This window comes from Psittacula echo (assembly GCF_963264785.1).
Source record: "Psittacula echo genome assembly, chromosome: 13".
NCBI classification, from domain to species: Eukaryota; Metazoa; Chordata; class Aves; order Psittaciformes; family Psittacidae; genus Psittacula; species Psittacula echo.
This window is the reverse complement of record NC_137749.1, coordinates 7,526,784-7,550,266: the sequence shown is the minus strand read 5'-3', so window position 1 is coordinate 7,550,266 and position 23,483 is coordinate 7,526,784. Positions and strand designations below refer to the sequence as shown.

The window sequence follows — 23,483 nt, the reverse complement described above, 5'->3', positions numbered from 1 at the left end:
ACCACGCAACTGCAAGATTAGCAAGAAGGGCTCAGTCTGGCGTCTAATAAAGGTCTGAGAGGTGGCTGAGGAGATGCAGCATACCTAAAACAACAGCCAAGTTCTCTGAGCTTCTTTTAGGTATTTAAATAAATGCAACTACCTGTTCAGAGTGATCACGTAGAAGAACAAGAGAACTTTGCTGCTTTGCAGCAGTTAGCTTAGTGATGAATGAAACAGCACCTCCAAGGAAACTTTGGGAGTCCTTCAAAATGATGTCCCCGAGTTTCCCAGTGCATGCCCTACAGTCTCCCAGCTGGGGAGGGATCACCGTGCACATGCTGGTTGAAAAATCATTCCAAGTAGTCTCACTGCAAGTGAAATGAGTTATCTGGGGTCTCAGGCACAGCCATGGGTCTTCATTTCACTAGCTGCAGTTCTGCTTTCTTACACAACTCTGAAACCACTTCCCTGGATGCATTGCCATTTTCTCTCCAGGAACAGAAGAGGCATTTTAAGTCCGGTCTCTGGGAAATATTCTTAAGAAGTAGGGCTAAGGAAGAGCTGAGGTATTCATAAAGGAACGCTTTGTTTCATTTTGGCAGCGTATCTAGAGATATAGCAGCCCTTTAATTTCATAGTCAGTTCCACATACGCAAATAGGTGACTGGTTTGCCTCATAGTTACAGAGAATAATCCATACTTGTCTGTTTGTTTTAATAGGAATACTGTTGGGTTTTTTTCTTGAGCTTCACTGTCTTGTATAGAGCTGGGTTTTCCTAGAATGACACCAAATAAAATCCAAGCAGAGATACATGGGGTACAAATCCAGGGACCACAGATGTTAACCTTCGTAAGACTGGACATCCTCATCAACTTAAGTAACACAATTCTGCCAATACTCTAAGTACCACTGGCAATCATCAAGTCCAGGGAAAACCAGACTGCTTAACGCAGTAACACTGTGATTAAACAATTCCTCATTGTAATGTTCTGAATAGAAAGCGTCATCACTCTCCTGTCCCATCCATCCATGGCACTCTTCAGTTTTTGACTCAATTTTCATTTTTCTAACTAAGCTGGTGTGCATCCATGTGCACACACACAAATAATTATCTGCAAAACTGTCAGAGGACTAAGTAGGCGAGCCCGAATTTCCCTTTGGACTAGATTAACAAAATTAGCTCTTCAAAAATACACCACATCTTTAACTACACTTGCATAGTTTCATATGATTCAGCAAGTCTGGCCTGTGGGGACACCTTCACCCTAAAAAGCAATCCTGCAATGACAAAGCATTGAGAACTGTATTGACAGGGCTTGTCCTACAGGCATGTGGGTGATGGTGCTCCTGAAGCCCAGACATTTGCAGGGCTGAATCTGAAGACTGCATTTTGGTCCCTGAAGGTTTTTTGGTCACAAAAAGCTCTGCAAGCTCTGATGTTTGTCAGCAGACTGTGGAGGAGCTGGTGAATGCGACAGCAGTAATTTCACCAACAACTTCAAGTGATGCCAAGCTAAATTCTGGGCTGGAGCGCAAGCCATTACAGAGCAGGAGGTGAGGGTGGACTGAAGGACCAAATCACTGCACTCTTGGCAAGAATTACATTTCCTCCAAGCCACCAAGTCCCTTCCTTTCCCAATTACACAAAAAAATATACAAACCTTCTCAAATTTAAGTAGGGTTTCAAAGGTCAGCTCTGTTCACATCAGCCCACAGGGATTACATTAAAAGAACCCACCAAGAACAACATTTTTTTTGCTTAGTGAAACCAGCGGGGACAAAACAGAGCTAACAAGGATTATTATTTTTATGCACATTGCTAGGCTTTTTATCTCCACACATGAATGTCTTCTCCATTAAAATAAAACTCCCTGACACACATGGTACACTAATTGTTGTCCCAGCTGAGGTTTATCTGCCTCATAGCAATTACACCCATGAAAAAAATTTGGTCAGTTTGGGGGTTTTTGTGTGTGTGTTTATTTAATTTCAGCATATGTTAAATCCTGTATCTGAACAAATGTGTTTAATTTAATTGTATACAAACCCAGGTGTGTTTGTGTATTCAGGTATGCAGTTATATTGCTCATAGGCTGAAGTATAGGTACAGCCAGAACACCCAAGTCAATACACAACTGGGAACACTGCAGAACACCAGAAGATGGTTAGAACAAAAGTCGCAAGGGGAATCCCATCAAGAAGAGAAAATTGGGGATAGTCAGGTATTGAAACCATTGTCCTCAACTTCCCAGTGAACATTTCTGGGTAAGAAGTGAAAAGATCCTTAATATCAGCTATCAGAAACATAACCATGAACTGTCAGTGTCAGAAGCCCATGTGAAGATGGCTTCACAAACCATCCGTTTAAGGATGATTTCCCTGTCCCTATCCACACAGGGAAGAACAACAAAAAACCTGAAGCATTAAGTGGCACTGCTACATAGCCTGAAGGCCAACAAGCACTGGCTCTGATGAACCAAGGTGTAAGAGGCAATTGCGGTGTGAAGGGCCCTCTGTGGAGAACTCACTGCTGCCAGCCATTACAGTCAAGAGCCTGTCAAGCCTTGTGGCCCAGATGCTCTCAGCTGGCAAGGTAAAAATGAACAAGGAGGAAGCTTCAAGATGCTATAGCACAACCACAGTCCTCTGGGATAATCAATGTAGAAGGCTCTCCACAAATACAGCTAAACCTTTGTCCTGGTAACTCTATGTCCACACACAGGGTTATGGGATGATGATGTTCAGAGAGGTGATACCTGTGTAACCACCATCCTGCACACACAACTCCACATTTCACGTACACAGCTCATACGTACAACACATCGTAAGCGGAGCCTCCCGGGCTTTACAAGGCTAGAAAATTAAAAGTGCAGTTTGGTCAGAAATACTGAAAAGCCTTGATGGTTCCACGAGGCCAAGAACCCCTGATGGAGGCTGAACCAGCAATTCCTTCCTGGGTTTCCACTGGAAAAAGATGAGAAGCACATTAGATATAATATACTCATATGCTTTGTTTTGCTGGCTTTTTGTTTTGCCTTTTAAGAAAGGAAGAGCAAGATAGAAACTTCCCCTCTGGAATATTAAAAGTAACAAATTTCACATTTTTTAACAAACCCTCCCCTCAGATCATTAGCCAGCCTGGCAACCGACCAGAGAAAATTTATAGCCGACGTGCAACATCAGCTTTCATCCAGAAATGCTAATTTCAGTAAAATGAATAGTGTGTGGGCTTTTCATACTGCTTTGCATTTGGCTCCTCACAGCCCTGTTTAAAGCCTGGGAACCGGCCATATAGTTAAACTGCACAGATGTTCAACAATCTGTACTTGTGTTAATTACCCTAATGTGAGCAGAAACTCAACAGATCCCTGCTAATGAAGGAGAAAGTTTTCCAGTGTGACTACCGTATGTTTCATTGTCACTGTATTACCAAGCTTCTCCCCCTCCTTCCTCTGCCCCCCCAACTCCTATTCTCTCCATCTCCTTTGCATTCACATCACCCTCCTACCTCAGCATGCATGAATTGGACCAACTAATGACTGTGTATTCGCAACATGGCAGACACTATTAGGCTGATCGGAGGTGTGGCTGCTGAATTTTAACAGGCAATTTTAAACAAGGTAAGAAAAACAGATTCATCATGCTCCTGGTTCTCTCATCCCCACCCATCTGCCATACTTCTGCCCTTGCCACAGCTCAAAAACACTCGCAAAGTGCAAATACACTTCCCCTCTATAAAACACAGAAGCGTACAGAGCAATGCAAATAGATGTTGCTGGGCAATTACTGGAGATGGAAGCCAGATAGTCGGGTGCATCCAGGAGGACAGACTAACAAGATGGCTCAGAAGCAAGCCTGGAGCCTGAGCTCGGGGAGGAGCACACTGCTTCACCTCAGCAGGCAGCACAGTAGCCAAAAGAGGCTGAGAGTGATCCTGTCTGCTGCTCTGCTCCTCTATCAAGAAGTGAGAGTGGCGAATTTCATTGTGGAAAACCAGAGGCAGCAAGTTGTATGTTCAGCTGCAGACAGGAGGCAAGACGGGTTTCCTAAAGGGCATGATGGGAAAGAGTAAGGCAATGCTCAAGTGATCAGTGCTGCCAGTAGCAATGAACCAATACTGCTGCGCAACTTAACCTGGCATTAAAACATACTCGACCTCCGAAGAACTGCTTCTCCCACTGAGGATCTCGCTTTCTCTTTCAGCATCTCTCTGCTCCGCTCCCTGCTGCCAATCATCACGACCAGCCACTGCCCTCAAAGCAATCTGCTTGGCAAGCAGAAGGCAAAGGGGGCCAGGTAAGGGCAACTGACTCTCAGCTTGTTAAGCCTTAGGTGACCTCTGAATGATACCAGCCCTGGCCTAAGTCAGAGTTCACATCTCCCAGGTGCCACCACTTCACAGTCAGGCCAGTCTTCACCAGCAAATTGTATTACAATGACCCTCACGGGAACAAATGTACTTGCCATGATCAACTTGACTGGCAGACTCCCCCCCTATAAAGGAAGGGGGGGAGCAGACAACTTTGCTCATTTACTGCATCCATCCTGCTAGCTCAGCCTCCTTTGTGGTTCACAGAGCCAACAGCCTGCAAACTCAGGGATGGAGCAGCAGCTGCTGATCCAGGGAACTCACCATTGCACACCACCCCTCCACATGGGACAGGGCACTAGCTTCCAGCTCTTTATCCACAAAAACTGGAGTGCCTTCTCAGAAACCTTGTTCTTCATGAATTGAGGAGCGACGGGGGAGAAATGTCACACAAAAGGGTGGGGAGGGGATCCAGCATAACCCAGAAAGAGTTGAAAATTATTTGGAGAGCACTTGGCTCTTTTCTCCTACCTCTTCATCATTAGCACTGGAAGCAACACAGCTGTCTAATGGCAACTTCAGGCACCCATGGGCCAGCGAAGCGACATTTTCCACACTTAAATAACACTGAGCTGATTTAATTACTGCACTTAATAGTAACAAAAGATGTCTCAATTTAATCTTCAAACGGCCCTCCAAGATCAAAACACAGCTGGCTGTATAACAAGATGGCCTAGGCCAGCAAACAAGTAGGTCCAATTTGTTCAAGAGCTACATCCACTCCTCAGTATGAAAGACTAAGGAACACTTGTGTGTCAAACGAATCAAAGACAGCAGCAGTCCCATCACCCCCCTCCCTCCTCTGCCCAACTTCTGTTATATAGCAAAAAATTAAAAGGCAGCTGATTCACGGGTAAAGAAATGCAACATGATAAAAGAACAAATGATGATGTTGGGGAGAGGAAGAAAAGAAGTAAGAACTAACAGGTTTTGCTTTTATAATCCTTCAAGATGATTAGGAATGAATGGATCAGATTAAAATCACATGGAGACAAAGGAAGGTCTCTAACTCTTTTGTTTTTCTTTCCATACTGGACAGAAGGAGACAGCTCATTAAGGAAAGCCTTCAAGACACAGCTACAGTGAGGAACAACCCAGCTTTTTTCATTTAGGGTTTTTTTAAGTGTCTGTTGGCTGTGTTTGGGCAGAAAAAGTTGGAAATGAACCACTTACTTCTAACATTCTCTAATTGTCCATGCTGGGCTGTGACTGTTACTTTGTGCAGACTACTCTGAGAAACGTCCCTCCCTTGAGCAGCGGTCAGTGTGTACTGCTACCGGCACCAGGGCTGGGTGTCTCCAGGCTCCATCAAGGAATTGTTATGTTTTTGCACATTCCATTACAGCTAAGCATGGAAAAGTTACAGCCAAGCTTTCAGCCACTGCAACATTCCTGTGATCCCCTCAGCAGCGTAAGAGTCCAAATTAACTTCTGTGTTGTACACAGGATGTAGTTTTCCAACTCCCCCTTACAAGTACTGATAGTAACACGAGGCGCACACAGCCCACGTTTTTGATCTAAGTTCTGCTACACTGAGATACATACAAGTTCAACAGACATCAGTTTGCTGAGCTTTGTGGAACTACTTTGGATTGACAACAGTCCGTGGGATATTGTTGCTGACAGCTTCAAAGGTTTTCCTAGTAATTTTTCCTAAACTTTCTCTCTTGATGGAGAACCATGATTACGTAACTTAAGTGTTCCGTTTTCCTGGAGCCCTGAATCATGTGTTTCAGGGATTATGGTTTCTTTGAGTTCTGTTTTTCATTATATACAGAGCTCACTCCATTAACAGTGGCAGCTCTTAACAGATGATATCACTGGCCAGTGCACAATGAATATGGAAGACTTGAGGACAAAGTGGAATTTGCTACAACTCTGGTGACTCTCCTCTCCATGGCCCATGACATGGTAGGGGAATACGATGCCCTTGTTCACAATGATCAGACAATCGAGTGGTTTGCTCAAATACCCCGGGCAGGCATGAGACATCAGAGAACCATAGAGTCACTTAACTGGGAGGGACTTCGAGACGTCATCTGGCTCAACCTCCTGCTCAGACAGGGCTTAACTTCCATGTTCAGCTGAATCTGCACACAAATTTTGGACTAATTCCCTCACTGTCCATTTAAGTACCTCCTTTTCCAGTGACTTTGACCCGGGATAGACCTGTACCTTTACAAACACATTATTTTGCAATAAACTGGTGAAGAAGTACCCATAGCTTCAATTCATAATGCAGCCTCTGTACTGATCTGTGCTGAAGCTTAGAGACCAAACCTTCACACTTCAAACTAACTGGGTTCAGCCATCTGCAAGCAGGCATAAAATTTCCCATCTCTCTGCTGAATTGGTTTCATTTAAGCAGGGTTGAACCTCAGCTGAAAACCACATTCCCAACCAGTTTCAGTTCTAGATCAGTAACAAGAGCTCTTGAGGAGGCGTTACTGCTCAAGCTTGAGCAAGTGCATGTTTTCAGTTTGCCTGTTTGTTTAAGTAAGTGACAAAGATGGGGGGGACCAAAAGCAATTCCCTTAACTAGAATTCACAAGTGCAACCAACTAGAAAATCTCCCGCCTGCTTCCAAGGAGGGAGTCAGACTCTCTCAAAGCCTGAAAGCCGGCCCTGCTCAATGTATGTACAAAGCGCCAAGTGTGAAATCCTGACCCCACTGCAGTCAGCAGCGAAATTCCCATAGGTTTCCTCAGGGCCAGGATGTTCAAACCTGTTCAGACAATTCATAAACCACCATTTCAAGGGCACACCTTTGCATGAGATTCCCAAAGGCCTTTTGAGTTTTGACTTCAATGCCTGGATTATTTTTACAATTCCAGTTATGGGTTCTTTGTTCGCAGGGAGTTAAGCAATACAAAGAACACAGTGAGAGAACAATGGAGGTATTACCATGCATGATTTGCCTTAAAAAAAAAATTCTCTTTCTTTTCATGAAGTTATAGATCCAATTTCAGTCTTTATTATCACTTTGCCATGTGAGAAAGTGGTTCTTAATTTTAATAAAGGAAGGGAGCTTCATATTTCAACAAGAGTTAAAATGCTTCATGTGATACAGAAGGTGGAAAGCTCTTGCTAGTAGCTACTGCAAACCAGATTTGGGGAGAGAAAGGGAAATAATCTGTCCACACCGAGTAAATCAATCTTGTCTAGGACGTATCTAAAGGTGGGCAGCAGCCCAAAGACATCTTGTCCAATGAGATCATTTCTGCCCCCTCCATTTTAAGGGAAATTAAGAGCTTGCTCTGCCAAGCACGTAGTAACATTTCACTTATCACCAAACTTGGGGCCCAAGCAAGTCCATATCTTACTGCAGTCTACAGTGCACCACTGGACTACTGAGAAACCTTCCACCGCATTAACCAATCTGGAGAAAGAGCCATAAACGATTCAGAACCCTTAAATCTACTCTGCCCCAAAAAAGGAGTCTGTGGTATATTTAAGGAAGTTCTCATCTAAAACTTAACTGCATTCTATTTTACGTGAAGAATGACAAATTTAACCCAATCCACAAAGGCATACACGTGTCCTCAGTAGACACAGGCTTGTGCAGCTTACCTTGAAAAAACAGTATTAGAGGCCCACCACTCCCATTTCATGCTACTGTACACATTTTAATGCAGAAATGCTAGCTGTGTTTGGTCAGGCGAAGCTTCAGATCCATTCCAGTTTGAAATGCATTATGTAAATTCCTTTTCCCCCAAAGATGACCAATAGCCCTATTACTTTACAGCCTTTCCCATTAGACCCTGTTTACAGTAGCACTGGAGTTGTAATAGCAAAATCCATCTTTAAATATTCTCTTCGGTGGTAAGAAGTAAACATAGTTTAGTAAAATTATTTCTAATACTGTTCCATCTCTGTCTGTTCTAGCAAAGGAAATGAAGTTCAGTGTAACCAGAGTACCTACAATCTGCTTTAAACATGCCCCACATGCAGCAGCTCTGCCACAGAGTGGGGGACAGAGCAGTGAAGCCCCTCACCTACTGTCAGGGCCCACGTGTTTAATATGAACGAAAAGCAAAGCAAGAGAAAGCAGCTCACTCACCTCAGCTCTATAATATTTGTAGCCTTTTATTTTTGCAAAAGGCTGAAAAATTCAGAGTTTTATAAAGTAAAAACTCTCCTCTGGTCTCGATACCAACGGGCTCCTTTCAGCAACGTGTGACTCTTCTTTCACTCCTCAACCTTGGCAAGTACCACACAACAAAACTGAAGAAAATACAGAGTCCTTTGTAAAAAGCCTTACTTGGGCTGCAGCTACATGGTCATCTAAACAAACACTACCATACACAGTCCCAGTCTTCTCATTTTCCATCAAAAAACCTCAGGCACAGGTAGGCGAGGTGTCCTGTACAGCATGGTGTGCCCTAGGGGAGCACACAGCACAGGTCTCTGCCCTGGATGTCCCAGCCACTGGGGCATGTTACCTGGGCATTTGACAGAGGAGCACTGAGAGGGACAATATGCTATTCACTGCACATGTTATCCATTGTTATTCATTCTGTACTCTGAATCTCAGTACAAGGGGAAAAGTAACCCTACGAAACTGGGAGCCATGTATGGAACACATTCCTACTCAAATGGTAGCAATAAAAAAATCAGCAAGACACCTCCTGACAAATTTCAAGCCAGATCCAAAGAGAGAAATGGAGAAACCAAAGCAGTAGAAGCAATCAGCATTTATAAATTCCAACTCTCTTGCATACAATTCCCAGCAAAGGGATTTAGCTGTGATGAACAGGGCTGTAAGATACAGAGGCAAGATACAGTGTGTTTTTATGATTCTTTTCAGGTAGCTGAGTACAAAATCCCTGCCCTTCTCTCTCCTAGGGCCATTCATCTTCCGCAGGTGATGGAAAGCCACTCTCCCAGTGGGTGGTCCTGCTCTCACAGACCTTAATGCTTAATTGCCACAAATCAATTCCAACCTTGATGCTCAGGCTGCTGCTACCCTGTCTCCCTTTCTACCCCTTTCTCTTTACACTGATCGCAGCCCAGGATCCTCTCATGTTACTAAATCAATCTTCAGACACACCACCTAGGAAAAACAAAGAGGCAGCACCAGGCGCTGCTCACCATGGCTGGCGTGATGAGTTGACCTTATGCGCAACCACCAGCCTAACCCAAGAGTCAACCCTGTGTGTCTGTGCGTGCGCGCACGTGTGCACACACACATACCTCCTATTTTGTTTTTTTGTTCAACTGGAATTAATCAGGGACGATAAACACTGTTTGTCTCCTGAAAGCAGCAGCAGGGGGATGAAATATGCCTCTTAAGCTTATCAGCTTCAGCGCCACTGAAGAGAAAGCTGGCTTCTAAGCCCAGGGATAATGGGCTGTCCTTTCAGGAAGGTATCAGAGGTCTCAGGAGAGGGAGACAGCACAATGGTGTGACCTTCAGCTAAAAAAGCCCACCCTAGAGTCCAAAGAAGCTTGGGGAATATTGACAAAAGTTCATATTTACAACAGCCTGGACTCCTTCCAGATACCATTACCAGTTAAGAGCTGCAGCCTCTGTACGTACACTCACACAGGCTTTTATTCTGCCTCCTTTCTTTCTTTGTTCCCATGCTGGCAAAGAAAAAATTAGTCAGAAAATGGCAATTCTTCAGCTAACGAGGCCCCACCAGCATCTTCTGTAATGAAGACACTTCTTTAAAATTTCAACCTCAGCACTATCCTCTACTCGAAGGAGATTCAAGGCCTCGTGCAAGGATTCACAGTGCATCATCATGCTCACCAGGAAGAAAGCATATGTGTTTTTGTGGAAAATCTGCTGATGTATTTATAAATCTTTAAACAAAAAGGCAGCCAACATATTGTAAAATGAGAAGGTTGGGGTTTGGGTTTTTTGCTGCTTCTTTTTAGTTTTTCTTTCTTTTGGAAACAGGCACCCTCAATCAATGCAGCCCCAGTAAGAAATACAAACCCAAAGCTTTTTCAGGCAGAAACTGATCCCCCTCCCCCTGTCTGCATTGTGGTTGGCAGAATGACGCTTAGGCCGTAACTAGAGTGCATAGGCATGACTGGAATACAAATAATAAATAATATCTTTTAAATTGTTCATACAGTGAAAAAAGCCAATTGCAAAACATAAAATCTGTTTGAAGCAGAAGTTTCATTTTTTCTGCCTCCTAAAGGAGTTCCAAAACAAATACATAAAAGTAAAGGTTTGGAGGAAATCTGTTTTCAAGGGTAATTTCACTGAAATCAATAATAAATCTCAAAACATTTAATGGAAATAATGTCCTCAGCGACAGAGCTGTTTTGACCGCACTTTTCAATCCAGCCATGCCACTCTGCCACTTTTATTTATCTGCCTTGTAATTCATCTTTGCCATCCTGAAGCTAACCCTGCTGGGGTTCAGAAGGGATCCAAAAACTGGAATACGTTAGAACTTCTCCCAATAACATCTTCTAAAAGGTGCCTCTGTATCTTGGCAGTCTCATTTACCATGCTGGTATTTAACAGGCAGGAAGAAGGCTGAACAGACCACTACAAAGACCACAAGTTTCTTGCTTTTGCTTTCCAGTGAAGAACCCGTTTCCACCAACTGCTACAGTTACAGCAGCTACACAGGCTCATAAGCAGATTTCTAATTTCCTAGAGTTTAGGCCCAAGCATGCACTTCATCTGTTCTCCTTATCCTACCCAGCCATATTCACTGTCAAGAGAGTTCAGATGATTGATTACAGCCTGTCTGAATTCAAAGCAGTCAAATTAGGTATTAATGTTGTGCTTAATGTGCTCACACAAACAAGGTCACTGGTTGCATCAAGACTAATAGGAGATGACACACAATGGGACTGCATGGCCCAGGGGACTGGTAACAGGATGAAAAGTCTTCAGTTTATGGCCACTATTTCAAAATGAAGCCCTACAGACTGTAACAATTACTCAGCAACCTGCCCAAGATCCACTCAGCACAAAACCCAGGGTCCTCCATAAACTCATGACAGAGGCACTGCTATCACCTCGACCGCAGCCAGATTTTGATCACTGTCAAGATTAACTACCCTCTGTCCTTGCTCCCAAACATTGCTCCAAATCACATCTATCCTCCCTCTAGAGGTGAGCTAACAAAATCAATAAGCAGTACTGAATTTAGGACGTGGTGTAAAACACCAGGGAAGAAATATAAAGAGTCCTAGGAAGTCAATACTGTCATCAGAAAGATGAAACCATGTTCCTCTTGGGAAAACAGAAACTAATTCATCTGTGGAAAAGTAACACAGAACCATGATATTCAGCAAGAAAGATGGAAAAGGGAAAGGTGTTGGGTTCCTGCAGAAGGAACCTGCTTGGAAAGCTAGCAGCCAGTAGGGCAAAATACCCATTACATGCATGGGGACGGAGAAGACCACTGAAGTAAACCACAATTTTCTATGGATGAGAGAAGGTGCTGCAAATGATAACATGAAACACTTGGAATCGGTTTCCAAGGCCACCTCTCTACACAGTATTTCAAGGATGCGAGGTTGTGTCTCCTGGCTGCCACCAAGGCCTTAGCTGAGTGCTTTTCCTTGCCTAACCTTTAGAACAGAATTGTTTTATTTTTTACAGTGAGTTCCTATTGAGAACCTCCAGCAACAACTGTGTCTGGTTGTAATTTTATACCTGTTTTCCATGGCAGAACCCCCTGGCTCTCAGGAAGCCATGGGGTATTAACTGTATCCCAGAGAAACAGGCAGATCCAGGACACGTCTTCTGCTGCAGTGGATGGCCAACCGCTCAGAACTGCTGCCTTCTTCACTTCCAAATCCCAACCCTCAGAAAGTCTGCTTTTAAGGTATGAATTTAATAATGAGTATTGGAGATAAAAGGTTGAAAAAATCAAGCTCTAGCCTGAGAAGATGTGAATCTTCAAGGATTCAGATGCCATCTGTCCTGGGCACGCTCTCCTGCACCCTGCCTTTGAGCACTATAATGAGAAACCTACATGACCTGCTCGTGTTGTTGCATGACATGGCCCAAGACTTTGTCTTCCTCAAGCCAAAAGGTAAAAAAAGATTCAGGGCTTGAAATTGCAAAGAATTAAGACTTAACATCAGCCAAGATGGTGACTGGATCTCAGAGGCCTGTTTCCCTCTGAATTTCTCCTTGCTGAAGTGATGTGTTCACACTGAAAATTTTCCCTTAAGCAACTGCCTGACTAAAATACAGCACACCCTTACCATAAAGCCCTTTGTTAAAACATCTTTGCCATAAAGCTGCAAAACCTTGGCTCCCAAGTACATTAAATCCTTATAAACCTGCCTTCATTTTAACCACACAGTATTTCAAGACACAAAGCGCTTCTTCCAAGAGATAGCACTTTAATGAGGAAAGGGGTAAAATATATAAACCAAACCTCATTATAGCATAATTTCTAGGAGACAAGCATGCTGTTATAAAAAGAAGCCATGGCAATTGCATTACACATAGCTTGAAGATTTAATACTTCTAAAGAGCCACTGCTACTTCCAGCCATTGGTGGTGTTTTGTTTTGAACATAACCCAAAGCAACCAGAAAAATGGGTCCACTGGCAGCTGTGTATTTTATATCCAGTAAATTGTTGCAAATGGTGGATTCAGCTCTGCTGCACACTCACAAAATGTAAGGTGGATTGGACAGTAAGAGACTGACTACAAGTTACTGTGTATACTTTCACCTTTAAACCTCTGTGTTCTTAAAGCTTGTTGCTTTACCACGTAGCATGGACATGGTAAATTACCCAAACCAGATCCAATTCAGACTGGATTGAAAGCACTTACAGTGATACAGCTTGTTCACATGTTAACAATGAAGTAGAAGAAACCTATCAACAAAACACTCTATAGGATATATCTGGGGTACTGACGGACAAATGAAAGTGATGGATATAATGCCCTTTAATATCACCTGCCAGATAACACAGGGTAACTGGCACATCCAAAGGACTCAACTGGTTCCAAAAAGTGAGAATACTCAGTGTTTTTAAACCTGAAACTCAGCTGCTTTCTACAAAATGTCAAATGCAACAACCTCCCCCCTACCCCCGCCATCAACCAGAAAAACCTTACTGAAAAAAAATATTCTCCCCAAGAACAAACTATCTATCAAAGGAGCATCTTGAATTACATTGGTCTAGAAGACTTTTAACTTAATCTAATAATAAAAGCCATTATTGATTACAGTTCTTCCACATCAGTCTTCCAGTTGTAACTTCTGAAATAAAAGCTTAGCAATGATTAGGTATTTACCACAATCAGCAGAGGAAAATCGTGAAAAAAGATGAGCAGAAAGGTCACCAGAGAGACAAAGAACCTTTTGGGGTCTTCTGAGAGGAGGAAAACAAAACCGAACACAAGGAACAACCACCCCCCTCCCAAGCAACCCTCCCCAAACCCCAACAACAGCAGGGGGATGCACTTCACGGTAGCTTTGACTTGAAGCACATATAACACTGATTGATGGATACTGAAAGCAAAGACACCAGTGGAAAATTAAACCCAACCAAGCACCAAAACTGGGACAGGCTTTTTTTGTGTTTCTTGGTACTACTTCACTAAATTGTGCAAGAAGAGTCAGAATTTCAGCAAATGATCCTTTTAGCTACTGTTACAGACCTGGGTCAACAGCAGGGTAAAAACTGACATGTAACTGATGCCTATAACCTGGTCAGGATAAGTATTTCCTCTTCTCTCTCTGCTGTAGCTTATAGTGAATGAAATTCGGGACTGAAGGGTGCTTGTTCTCCCTGATTACCAGAAGGTTCAACACTCACTTCACAGCTATAGTGATGGAGTAGCACTTCTGATTGCAGTTCTCAGAGAGGACATCTGAAGAGAACGTAATACACCAACCCTTTCCTCTAAGTACAAAATCAATAACCTTGCCTTTGGGTCCTGTTTCAGAGATACTTCTACAATTTTCATTTCTACTGACTCTTCTTCTTTCCATGTTTACAGTGAAAGGATAACAGGTCCCTCCTTCACCATCATCACTCTCTTGTAAGTCACAAGGGACTTTTCCAGCTCTTATCAACTTTGCCACAGAAGACTGCAGACTGGACAAGTCTGGGCCAGCACATCAGCACAGCACACAAATCCTCACAGCATGTCTGGCATTAAGGTAACTCAGCCTAGCACGTGTCTTCCCTGAACTCAGCTTTTACTTTAATATGTTTTTCTGCTTGGCTGTGCAACTAAAGCTCAAGGAAGAAGATAGCTGCAAGCAAGAGCACGTGCTACTTTTGTTTTACAACCTTCCCACTTCCTCCCTTAATAACAGAAGGTTTGGGGTGCTAAAAATGAGAAGCCTTATCACAAATGTGTAATGAGACCCTGAGCTAACAGGTTAGCTGACATGGAGCTGTTAACAGTGAATTGGCTTGGAGACAGTGGAGGGGAAAAAAAAGAAAGTAAAAAGGGGAGACAAAGCGAGAGACACAGAGACAGCAACCAATTCAGCTGCAAGAAATAAAGCTAAATCAGTCCCAAGTGCCCATGTTGGAGAGACTTGATCTCATACCTTGCTTGTTATCAAGGCACTCCTGATACGAGTCAGCTCCAGTTCCGTTGCGGTCTACAGACAAAACAAAAAGTTTCATTCATATCAAACATTAAGTATTAGAAACTTCTCAAACGCCTTGCTGGAGCAACATGTTACGTGCAAACAGTGCTAGCTCTTTAGGAGGCCACGCTGGTTTGCTGACATAAACTGTGAGTTGTTACCAACAAGCTGCAATGCACTGACACCAGCCTGCTTGGAGGAATGTGTTTTATGTCCCGGGCAGTGGGTGAGCCAGCCTGCCCATCTGTCTCCACAAAGCAAGTACCTTAAGCACACAGAAGATGAAATACTTGGAGTTAAATCTATCATTACACTGTCTACTGTAGGCTCTAGGAAACCAACAGTTTAAACCACCAGAACTCAAACTATTGTCTGGAATAAACTTCCCTGTGGATCACGGTGCTGAGCTCCCTTTTGGTTTTTGGCTGCTATGTCATATTAAAGATAACTGAAAATACAAGAACATGGAAACCATACTCTTCTATGGAAGCAATGCTTACTGTAGTTACAACTCGGGTTATCTGATCCAGCAGGAGAGGAGTTGGTCTGTGCCATGAGAACAGGGAGAAGCTGAGACTCCTGTACTCGTGGATGCTCCACACAAGGAAGAAATCAGACAGCTCCCAAACATACACGTAGCCACACACGTGGTTTTCACAGCCAGCATGGATATCACCTACCAAACCCCTTAATCTGCATTAAAGGTTCAACTAGATCTCATCGGCTGTGTGTAAAAGTGGTTTAAACTGCAGGTTAGCAAAATCAGGTTACAACATGCTTGGTTCTCAAAAGCAAACCAAAAAATGTTCCAGCATGGCTTCTCCTGCTTTCCAATTCAGTTCAACCACAAAAGAAAGTTTGGATGGTCCTTGGGAAAAATATTAAATACATCTGTAAGCCCTGGATAAGCTAATGCTTTTTCAGCAGCTACATGCACCTTACATACTTTGTTCAACATGAGGAATAAAGCCACTAAACCCATGAGATAGGTGTTGGTACACACTGAGGGTCCTCAAAAAGAGAATGTCCTGTACATCACAGGCACAAGAAAGCACACAGTGCTACCTCAGTCCTGTTGTTTAACTATCAAGCCATTTGATCAGCTCACCCATGGCACATACTCCTACTATACCAGCTCCAGTGGCACTGCAGACGGCTCCTCTGCTAAAATAGTCTTATCCGTGTGGGTATCACAACTAACAAAAAAGCCACCATTGTGGAACTGGGAGTTAGCAGCACCCCATGAGGCTGAATGGGCGGACAAGCTGTCCAGGAATAGGATTTCAGTCTCACCATCAAGAGAACCAGCACAACAGCAATATGTTAATTTCTTTCTAAAGATGTTCTTCAGGGCCAAAAGATTAGAAATGCCATTCCCAACAGGAAAAATGATGCTACTGAGAACCCCCCCACCCAGGCACCTGCAAACAGTTGTATTTCTGCACCTCCAGAAAGTGACTGCCCCCTGAACATGATGGGGTCTGGCACTTCTCACGTGTGGCAAACATATTCCCACACAAACTGCCCTTCCATCTTTCCTCAACCAACAGCAGTGATGGCTCCTTGAAAGTACGAAGAGATCAGATCAGAGTTAAAAGGCTTCACATTCAGCAATACTATTTAGTGAACAAAGCAAAAATTAAAGTTGCCCCAGTGTTTGTGTTGTGTAAATCCCAGATAACAGATCTTCTCCCTAATCCTAATGAGGCCTTCCTATTAAAATCTTTATTAGCTTTCAGCTCTGCAGATTGCCCAAAGGCTCATCAGTTTCCCTATCTCTTAGTACCAAGATCTGCTTTAACTTTTACAAATAGCTCTAAGATATTTCTCAGCTTATCAGCATTGCCAAGCAGTCTGTCTTATCATTACTATTGCAGATAAAATAAATGAGCTCATGATGATATGAATAATGGTATTTTCTGTAGGCTGGTTTCCTATTACGTTTTCAACAGATTGTAGTTTTCAACTTAGGCACAAAAGCAAGAACTACAAGAGAAGTGGAAGGGGAAGGGTGGGGGTTTTCTTCCCTGTCTTAGGGCACAAGCTATGTTTAGGCTCACCTGATGCAAGCTAGTAATTAGCTTTGAAAGGGAGGAGAAACACCTCAGCTTTGCCCTCTCTGAAGACCAAAAGCACAGTTACTTGTGGGATGTTTTTTCAGCTGCATTTGCTGGAGAGAAGCAAGGGCTAAACTGCGCTCTGCCTAATGAAGCCATCTTCATTAGTTTGCTCCCTTCCCTCGCAGGCTAGGAATACCAGTCAGGTTGGGAATGGAAAGCACGAAAAGCAACAGAACTGCATTGGAATTAAAAGACGAGGCTACAAAGGTCTCCGACGCCTGCTTGGGGCTGATTAGCACGAGGCGCGTGTGGCACCACTGCGGCACAGAGCGGATTCCACAGCGCAGGCTGCGGGAAGAGGCACGGCATCCGCGGGAGACGGGGAAGGGGGAGGATGAACACGTCTCTCCCCTCGCTGACAGCGAGCAGGGAGGTCATGTTCTGGCAACCATTTTCTGGCTGGTCCCCGCAGCAATCACTACAGGGTTAACAGCTTCTCCACTCCCCAAATTCCTCGCCCTGTCACTGTATCAAGGTTATCTATTATTGGCAGTGACAGGTGAAAATTAATCTCCTAATTATTTCTTGCTGTGTAATCTGCACTGAAGTAGTAACGTAAAAGGATTACAGTACACCCTCTACGTAAGGCTTTGCTAGAGAGCCAATCATCCAGGCAGATAGGAGGTATGTGGTAAGGAGATATTTATGACAGATTTCCAACCATTTTGAAGGCAGGCTATAACTTTATAACCTACAGCTCTGGAGTAAGGATCTACTTGCGGGTATCTTAATAGCCACATGGCTTTCTATTGTTGATTAATCCATGGGGAAAAAAAAAACCAAAATGTATACCCATTATGTCCCTGATTCATCTTTGGTACAGCAGTTACTGCAGAACCAGCATCCACATACAGATGTTTTTTACCCCTGATAACAACACTATTGCAAACAACGTACACAGCTTGCTTTGACTCAGTATTAAAAAGCTTGTAGCTATCTTCCATGGCAACATTCTTTCCACCAGAAGCCAGGCTGAGTGCTTTCAAAATTAAAAGTATTTCTAAAAAATCTCATTTTGTAAGCAAGCTAGAAATATCTTTGGTAACAGCACAAACAGCCACCTTGAAATGCTGCCCTCATGTAAACTCTAACACTTCTCCTACCACCCACCAGAAAGCCAGCTTTATTTTTATAGTATTAAAGAATACACTTTTTTTAATCATTCACCCTTTCAATGCAGCCATATAAGGTACAGATGGATGTTCTGGAGAGCCTATTTTTCTACATCCATGTCAACAGCACCATTCTAGTTTAGGTTTAGAAGAACCAGCAATCACAGGTTGCCATTCTTACAGTTTGAAATGACATTAGCTACCTTGAGAGATGCTCTCGTGCTAAATCCCGCCTGTGCGGTGGTTAATGCAGGGATCACTGTTTGTAAAGCTCTGGCAGGGTAAGGGGCTGGGGCAGCAGGGAAGACGTCCACCCTGGTGTCACCACCTACAGTCAAGCCCTTCCACCAGTATCAGTCACAGTTTTCAGTTCCCTTGATGGCAACCATTTCTACAGAGCACAGAAACATCACTGATTCCACCCTCAGTGCTTAAATCCAGCACCATTTTCCGCCTTTTTGGAAAGCCAAGCCCTACCACAAACTTTGAAAGCCACACAGTGGTCAGCAGCGACTGGCCACCACTCTGGTTTGCATTTCCAACTGAGTCACTGTTAGGTGAACCAGAACAGATAACTGACACAAAGCAAAACCACCAAGACCACCCCAAAACGGGTACCAGGCATCCCTCCGGGCTGCAATGTGTCCCCGCAGCCACGAGGTGGCACACGGAATACTATGAAATATTATCAATGAAACACTGAAATCAAGGCCAGGACTTGAGAATAGCCACTGCACCTCCAACTTCCTTATGAAGAGACAGCGGTGCAGACTGCCTACCTCTCCAGAGCCTTCCTCAGGGGTCCCTGCACCATCCCGACTGCTGGAACCTGCCCGAGGGTCACGTTCAGAGAAACCCACGCATCCCTAACTCGAGGGCCAAAAGCTGGACAAGAATCACCCGAGTCACCAGCACAAGGGTTTTAAAGGAGCAGCTCCAATTAGGCAAATTCCCCAGCAGTGACAGAGGTGTTAAGGCTGTTCACCTTTTCCTCTGTTGGTTTTAACACCACTGTGCCTGAACAGTTCAGCGCTAACCACTCGGCTCTGAGTGTGAAACACGGTGAAGGGCAGGTGTGTGGGGATGAATTCTTTTCCTGTTTAAAGCAACTGCTACTAAAGAAGTTAAGGCTGTGTTTTAAGTCATTTTAAAGTGCTTTCTTCTCCACCTGACAGCCAGCTCCTAGGCAACCCTTCAGCTATTGCAAGGACTCTGAAAACACGTATCCAGCTACCAAGTTTTATTGAATCCACAGTATCACGTATACGCATTTCTATGTATTTTATTTGCACCAGCATGAGGATAAGGTCGTTTGTGTTTACACCATTAAGACTAGAGATTTTCTTGTCCTTAGGACCTATTTTCAATAAAGAAACAGAAATAATTTAACACAGCCTAGAACAGAACATAAGCCCTTAATGGTTTACCCTTGGTGTTAAATAAGTAAGGGAATTATTCACTAGCATCTCTCATTTTGCAGACGTTTTAATCTTATGGTTGCCTCATCTCTTACATAGTAGTTATGAGAACAAAAGAAATGTGTGTAAAGGCAAAGCACCCACCTACTAATATATCAGTACTATGTTTAACAAGCCTATTTTTCAGTAATATGTTTTCCTTATGGAAATCTGAAGAAAAAATTCCTATCCATAGGCATTTTCCCCAAATGCTCCATCACCAACCTCATTACGCGATACAGAAATTCTCCCAGGGGATATTATGTAATGGCAATCCCTCCTTACTCTCCCTAAGGAGTATATTTCTCATTATATCTCCTGGTAATTGATCAGTGTAGGAAATAATTCCTGGTAAAACCATATGTTTTCTTTATCTAGTGCAGAATTTCCATCTTATTCAAAAGAATAAAAGGCTGCAAGAAGCCCTAAAATTTCCATTTCTGATGCAGAATGCCAATCTTTGCTCGAACATGCTATTAAGTGAGGAGCAAAGCGTTCTTATACCTGCTTGACTTCAGATCTTGTAAATTCATCAAGTCATTAACCAGGTTACATTTCCTATTCCAATGATACAAACAATTTGACTTGCCTATGTCTTCCATAATGGCCTTCAAAAGACTGCTTCATATTCAAATGTATCCAGACAGCACAATCCCTAGCTATTATGGGTCACTTGACACAAGGATGCTGGGAGCCAAGGAAAAAAGAAGAAATACAAGATTTAAGGCAGAAAATGACATACACATCTGTGCTTTCCCAAAGCAGTGCAGCACAGGGGTCACTGAAGAATGCAGCCCTCTTCATTGCCACTTTTGTCAACATCTCACCACTAAACATCTTAACAGTTCTTAGTTTAAAAAGCAACAACAGCAAACACTGGTATTTGCACCCCTTACCAAAAGTTAACACTTTAAATTGCAAAATAAATATCAACTACTGCTAAATATCTGTAGTTTATCACTGGAATTTGAAGCACACTCCAATCCCTTCTTTAACTTAAAAAGGCAAGAGCTACTTGTGACACCACTATTCGATTCAGTCAGCCCAGGCCACAAGGTCCAACATGCCTGCGTGTCCTGACAGAGTAATACTAGGATGTATTTTGCTCCTATATTTATTTATGAGAACAGAGTGCCACTCTCCGATAAACAAGGCTTCAGGTTTCACTCGGAATAACCCACCTTCCAATTTAAAATCACTCTGTACCAGCAAAAACTCAGTATCCAGCTACATAAAATGCTGCCTGCTTGTTTTATGCCATTAATCTCCTCTGGAAAAGAGGATCCGGCAGCTCGAGCTAGTGCCTTTTGGCTTTAGCACAGGGCAGTTTGAAGGAACCCTGTTCAGCAAAGAAGAAAATTCTTGGAGAGCTTTGCAAGTCTGCCACTTGTAGGAAGTTAATGCTGTGTGTATAAATCAAGCAGCTCGCCCTTGTAAGTCTGTATGTGGGGAAAATCGGATTTATACATAAACATACACCTCTGATCAGGGATGACCAGAGATTTAACTCTCTAGAAAGAAGAATGGGAGGCTGTTTTCCTGTAATACCTCAGCAGCCTTTCCCAGCTGAGTGAGGCTTTCTGTCAAGAATCGATAACGAAGTAAACAATTCCAGTTTCGGCGGCGCAGGGGAGAGCGGTTAAGGACGATCTCCAAGACCCAAAGCAATCACTCAGAACAGTAACTTACATAACAAGAAATTATCTTTGTTACAGAATTAGGTTAAAAGGACCTCAGATACTGTAATGTTACAAAAAAATCAGGACATGCCTTGAGAAGATTAGCTCGCAAGCAGCCTCCCGAGATAAATACGCAACTTCAAGAAGATTTTACAAGCCTAAAAACCGGTTTAAATTCCAGAGAGACGTACAAGCCTTTGCCATTTAAAAAGGTCCCTCTTGCCTTCCCCTTATTCCTGAGCTCTTCTTCCAAACCATCTTTGGCTAACCAATGATCTGGAAATCTGCTTTCATCCCCCCTTTCCCCTTTCAAATATGTCACTTTAAACACGCAAGGTTTAGTTTCTTAATTGGATTAAATTTTTCTCTGGAGCTGGGCAGAGGGGCACAGCAGCAACGCCTCCAGCACCGTCTGCCAGGCAGGGAGGAGGACGGGGCAGCTCTCAGGCCGAAAGGCACACGGAGAAAATAACGCACGAAAACCACGTTAAGAGTTGTTATTTCTTTGTGCGCAGATGGCGCTCGGGCCGGCTCCGAAGGGGTTAAATCGCCGGCTACAGATCTGCGAGTTTGTCACCGGTTTTGATCGCCAGCAATGCCGGACCTAACGCTGTCCTCGCTCGGCAGCCCCGGTACAGCTCCGCCTGCTCAGAGAGCAACCCAAGGAGCCGAACCGCCGCGTTCTGCCGAAGAGGAGCACTGACGGGCAGCGGTCACCGGGGGGGGGAAACCGGGTCCGCACGGCGCGGGGGTACCGGAGCGGGGGGTGTCTCGCCCTGGCCGCGGCTCTCGGTCCCCTGACGGAGGCAGCGGTTCAATCGCTATTAGTTTTGTGCGTGTATAACCTCCTGGAAGTGGGGGCGGGAAGCGGGATGCGGTCGCACTGGAGGAATGTGCGAAATGGGGTGAAAAAAAAAAGCAGCTTGGGAGCGCAGCGCATCCCGGCAGCTCCCCGCTGCTGCGGCTCTGTTTTATTATGTTATTTAATTCAAACACACCCAATCTCCCCCCAGAACAATCCTTCTCCATAATTCCGTAAGCAGAGCTCCTCGGTTCGCCTCCGGCAACGGGTAACGACCGGTTTCTGCCTCTCTGCGCTTCGCCCCGCCGCACCCCAACATCCCCCCCACCCCCGGCAGAAAGGGACATGAACCGGCCCCGAAAGCAGACGGGGCTGGGCAGGGGAGGAGGGTACCGAGCAAACGGCGCAGCCGGAAAAACCAAACCACCTCGTCGGCTGCACCGAAAATGGCACAAGAAAAAGAAACAGACAAAAAGCCCCGCACGCACCCAGCGATCGCACCGGCGGAAAGCGCGGCGATTTCCTTCTCCCGTCTGCCCCCGAAGCCGCCCAGCTCCCCGGCTTCCGCAGACCGACCGAAAAGCGCTGCCCCGCAGCGCAACGAGGCTCCGGGTATGGAGGAAACAGCGCGCCGATACCACCCGCCCCGCCGGTACTTACCCCGCGGCGCGCAGACCATGGCGAGCCCCGCCGGCGAGCCGGACCCCCGCGGGACGATCCACGGGGTGAGACCGGGCGGCCCCCGCGGGCGCGGCGCGGAGCGGAGCCGCTCGGGGCCCCCCTGCAGCGGCACAACGCGGCTCCCGGCCCGGAGGTGCCCCAGGGGTCCCGCCGGCCCCCGCCGCAGTCCTCCGCCGCTCGCTGCTGCTCCTTCGCTTCTCCGCGGCGTGCAGGCAGCGCGTCTCTTCACCTTTCTTTATCCCCTTCTTTTCTTCCCCCCTGTTCTTTTCTTTCCCCCCGGCCGGCCGAACCCAGGGCTCGAAGTTCGCGCCCGGCGGGCCGCGTCCCCGCCGCCCGGTCAGCCCCGGAGGAGCCGCGCAGACGGCGCTACGGGTCCATCACCCGCGGGGCCGCGGCGGGGCCGAAAACAAGTGGGGGGGGGGGGCCGAAAAGCCCACGGACACACCAAAAAAAAAAAAAAAAAAAAAAAGGAGGGGGGAAAAAAAAAGAAGAAAAAAGAATAAAAAAAGAAACCAGCAAAAGAAGCGACCCAGGCGGCTCCGGCCGGCATCCGACGAGGGAGAGGGGGAAAGCTCAGCCCCGCAGGCAGCCCCAGCCCGGCCCCATGCAGGGGCTTCCCCCGGCGGCGGGTGTCTCGCTCTCGCTGCGGCTCACGCCTCGGTAACCATTATTCCCACACATGGACGAGGAACACCCGCTCGGCTCCGCTCCGCCACGGCGGTGCCGCTCC

At 45.0% G+C, this 23,483-nt stretch overlaps 1 protein-coding gene across 1 annotated transcript in view; it reads right to left on the bottom strand.

The window, feature by feature from the left end:
* The window catches only part of FBRSL1 (fibrosin like 1), a gene marked incomplete at its 5' end in the record, with an annotated part of 531,620 nt that overhangs the window by 84,605 nt on the left and 423,532 nt on the right, over positions 1-23,483 (bottom strand). The window contains one exon of the mRNA XM_080629043.1: positions 14,861-14,914. Within this exon, the coding sequence (XP_080485169.1) occupies positions 14,861-14,914 (54 nt within the window). The remainder of the gene's footprint in view (positions 1-14,860; positions 14,915-23,483) is intronic.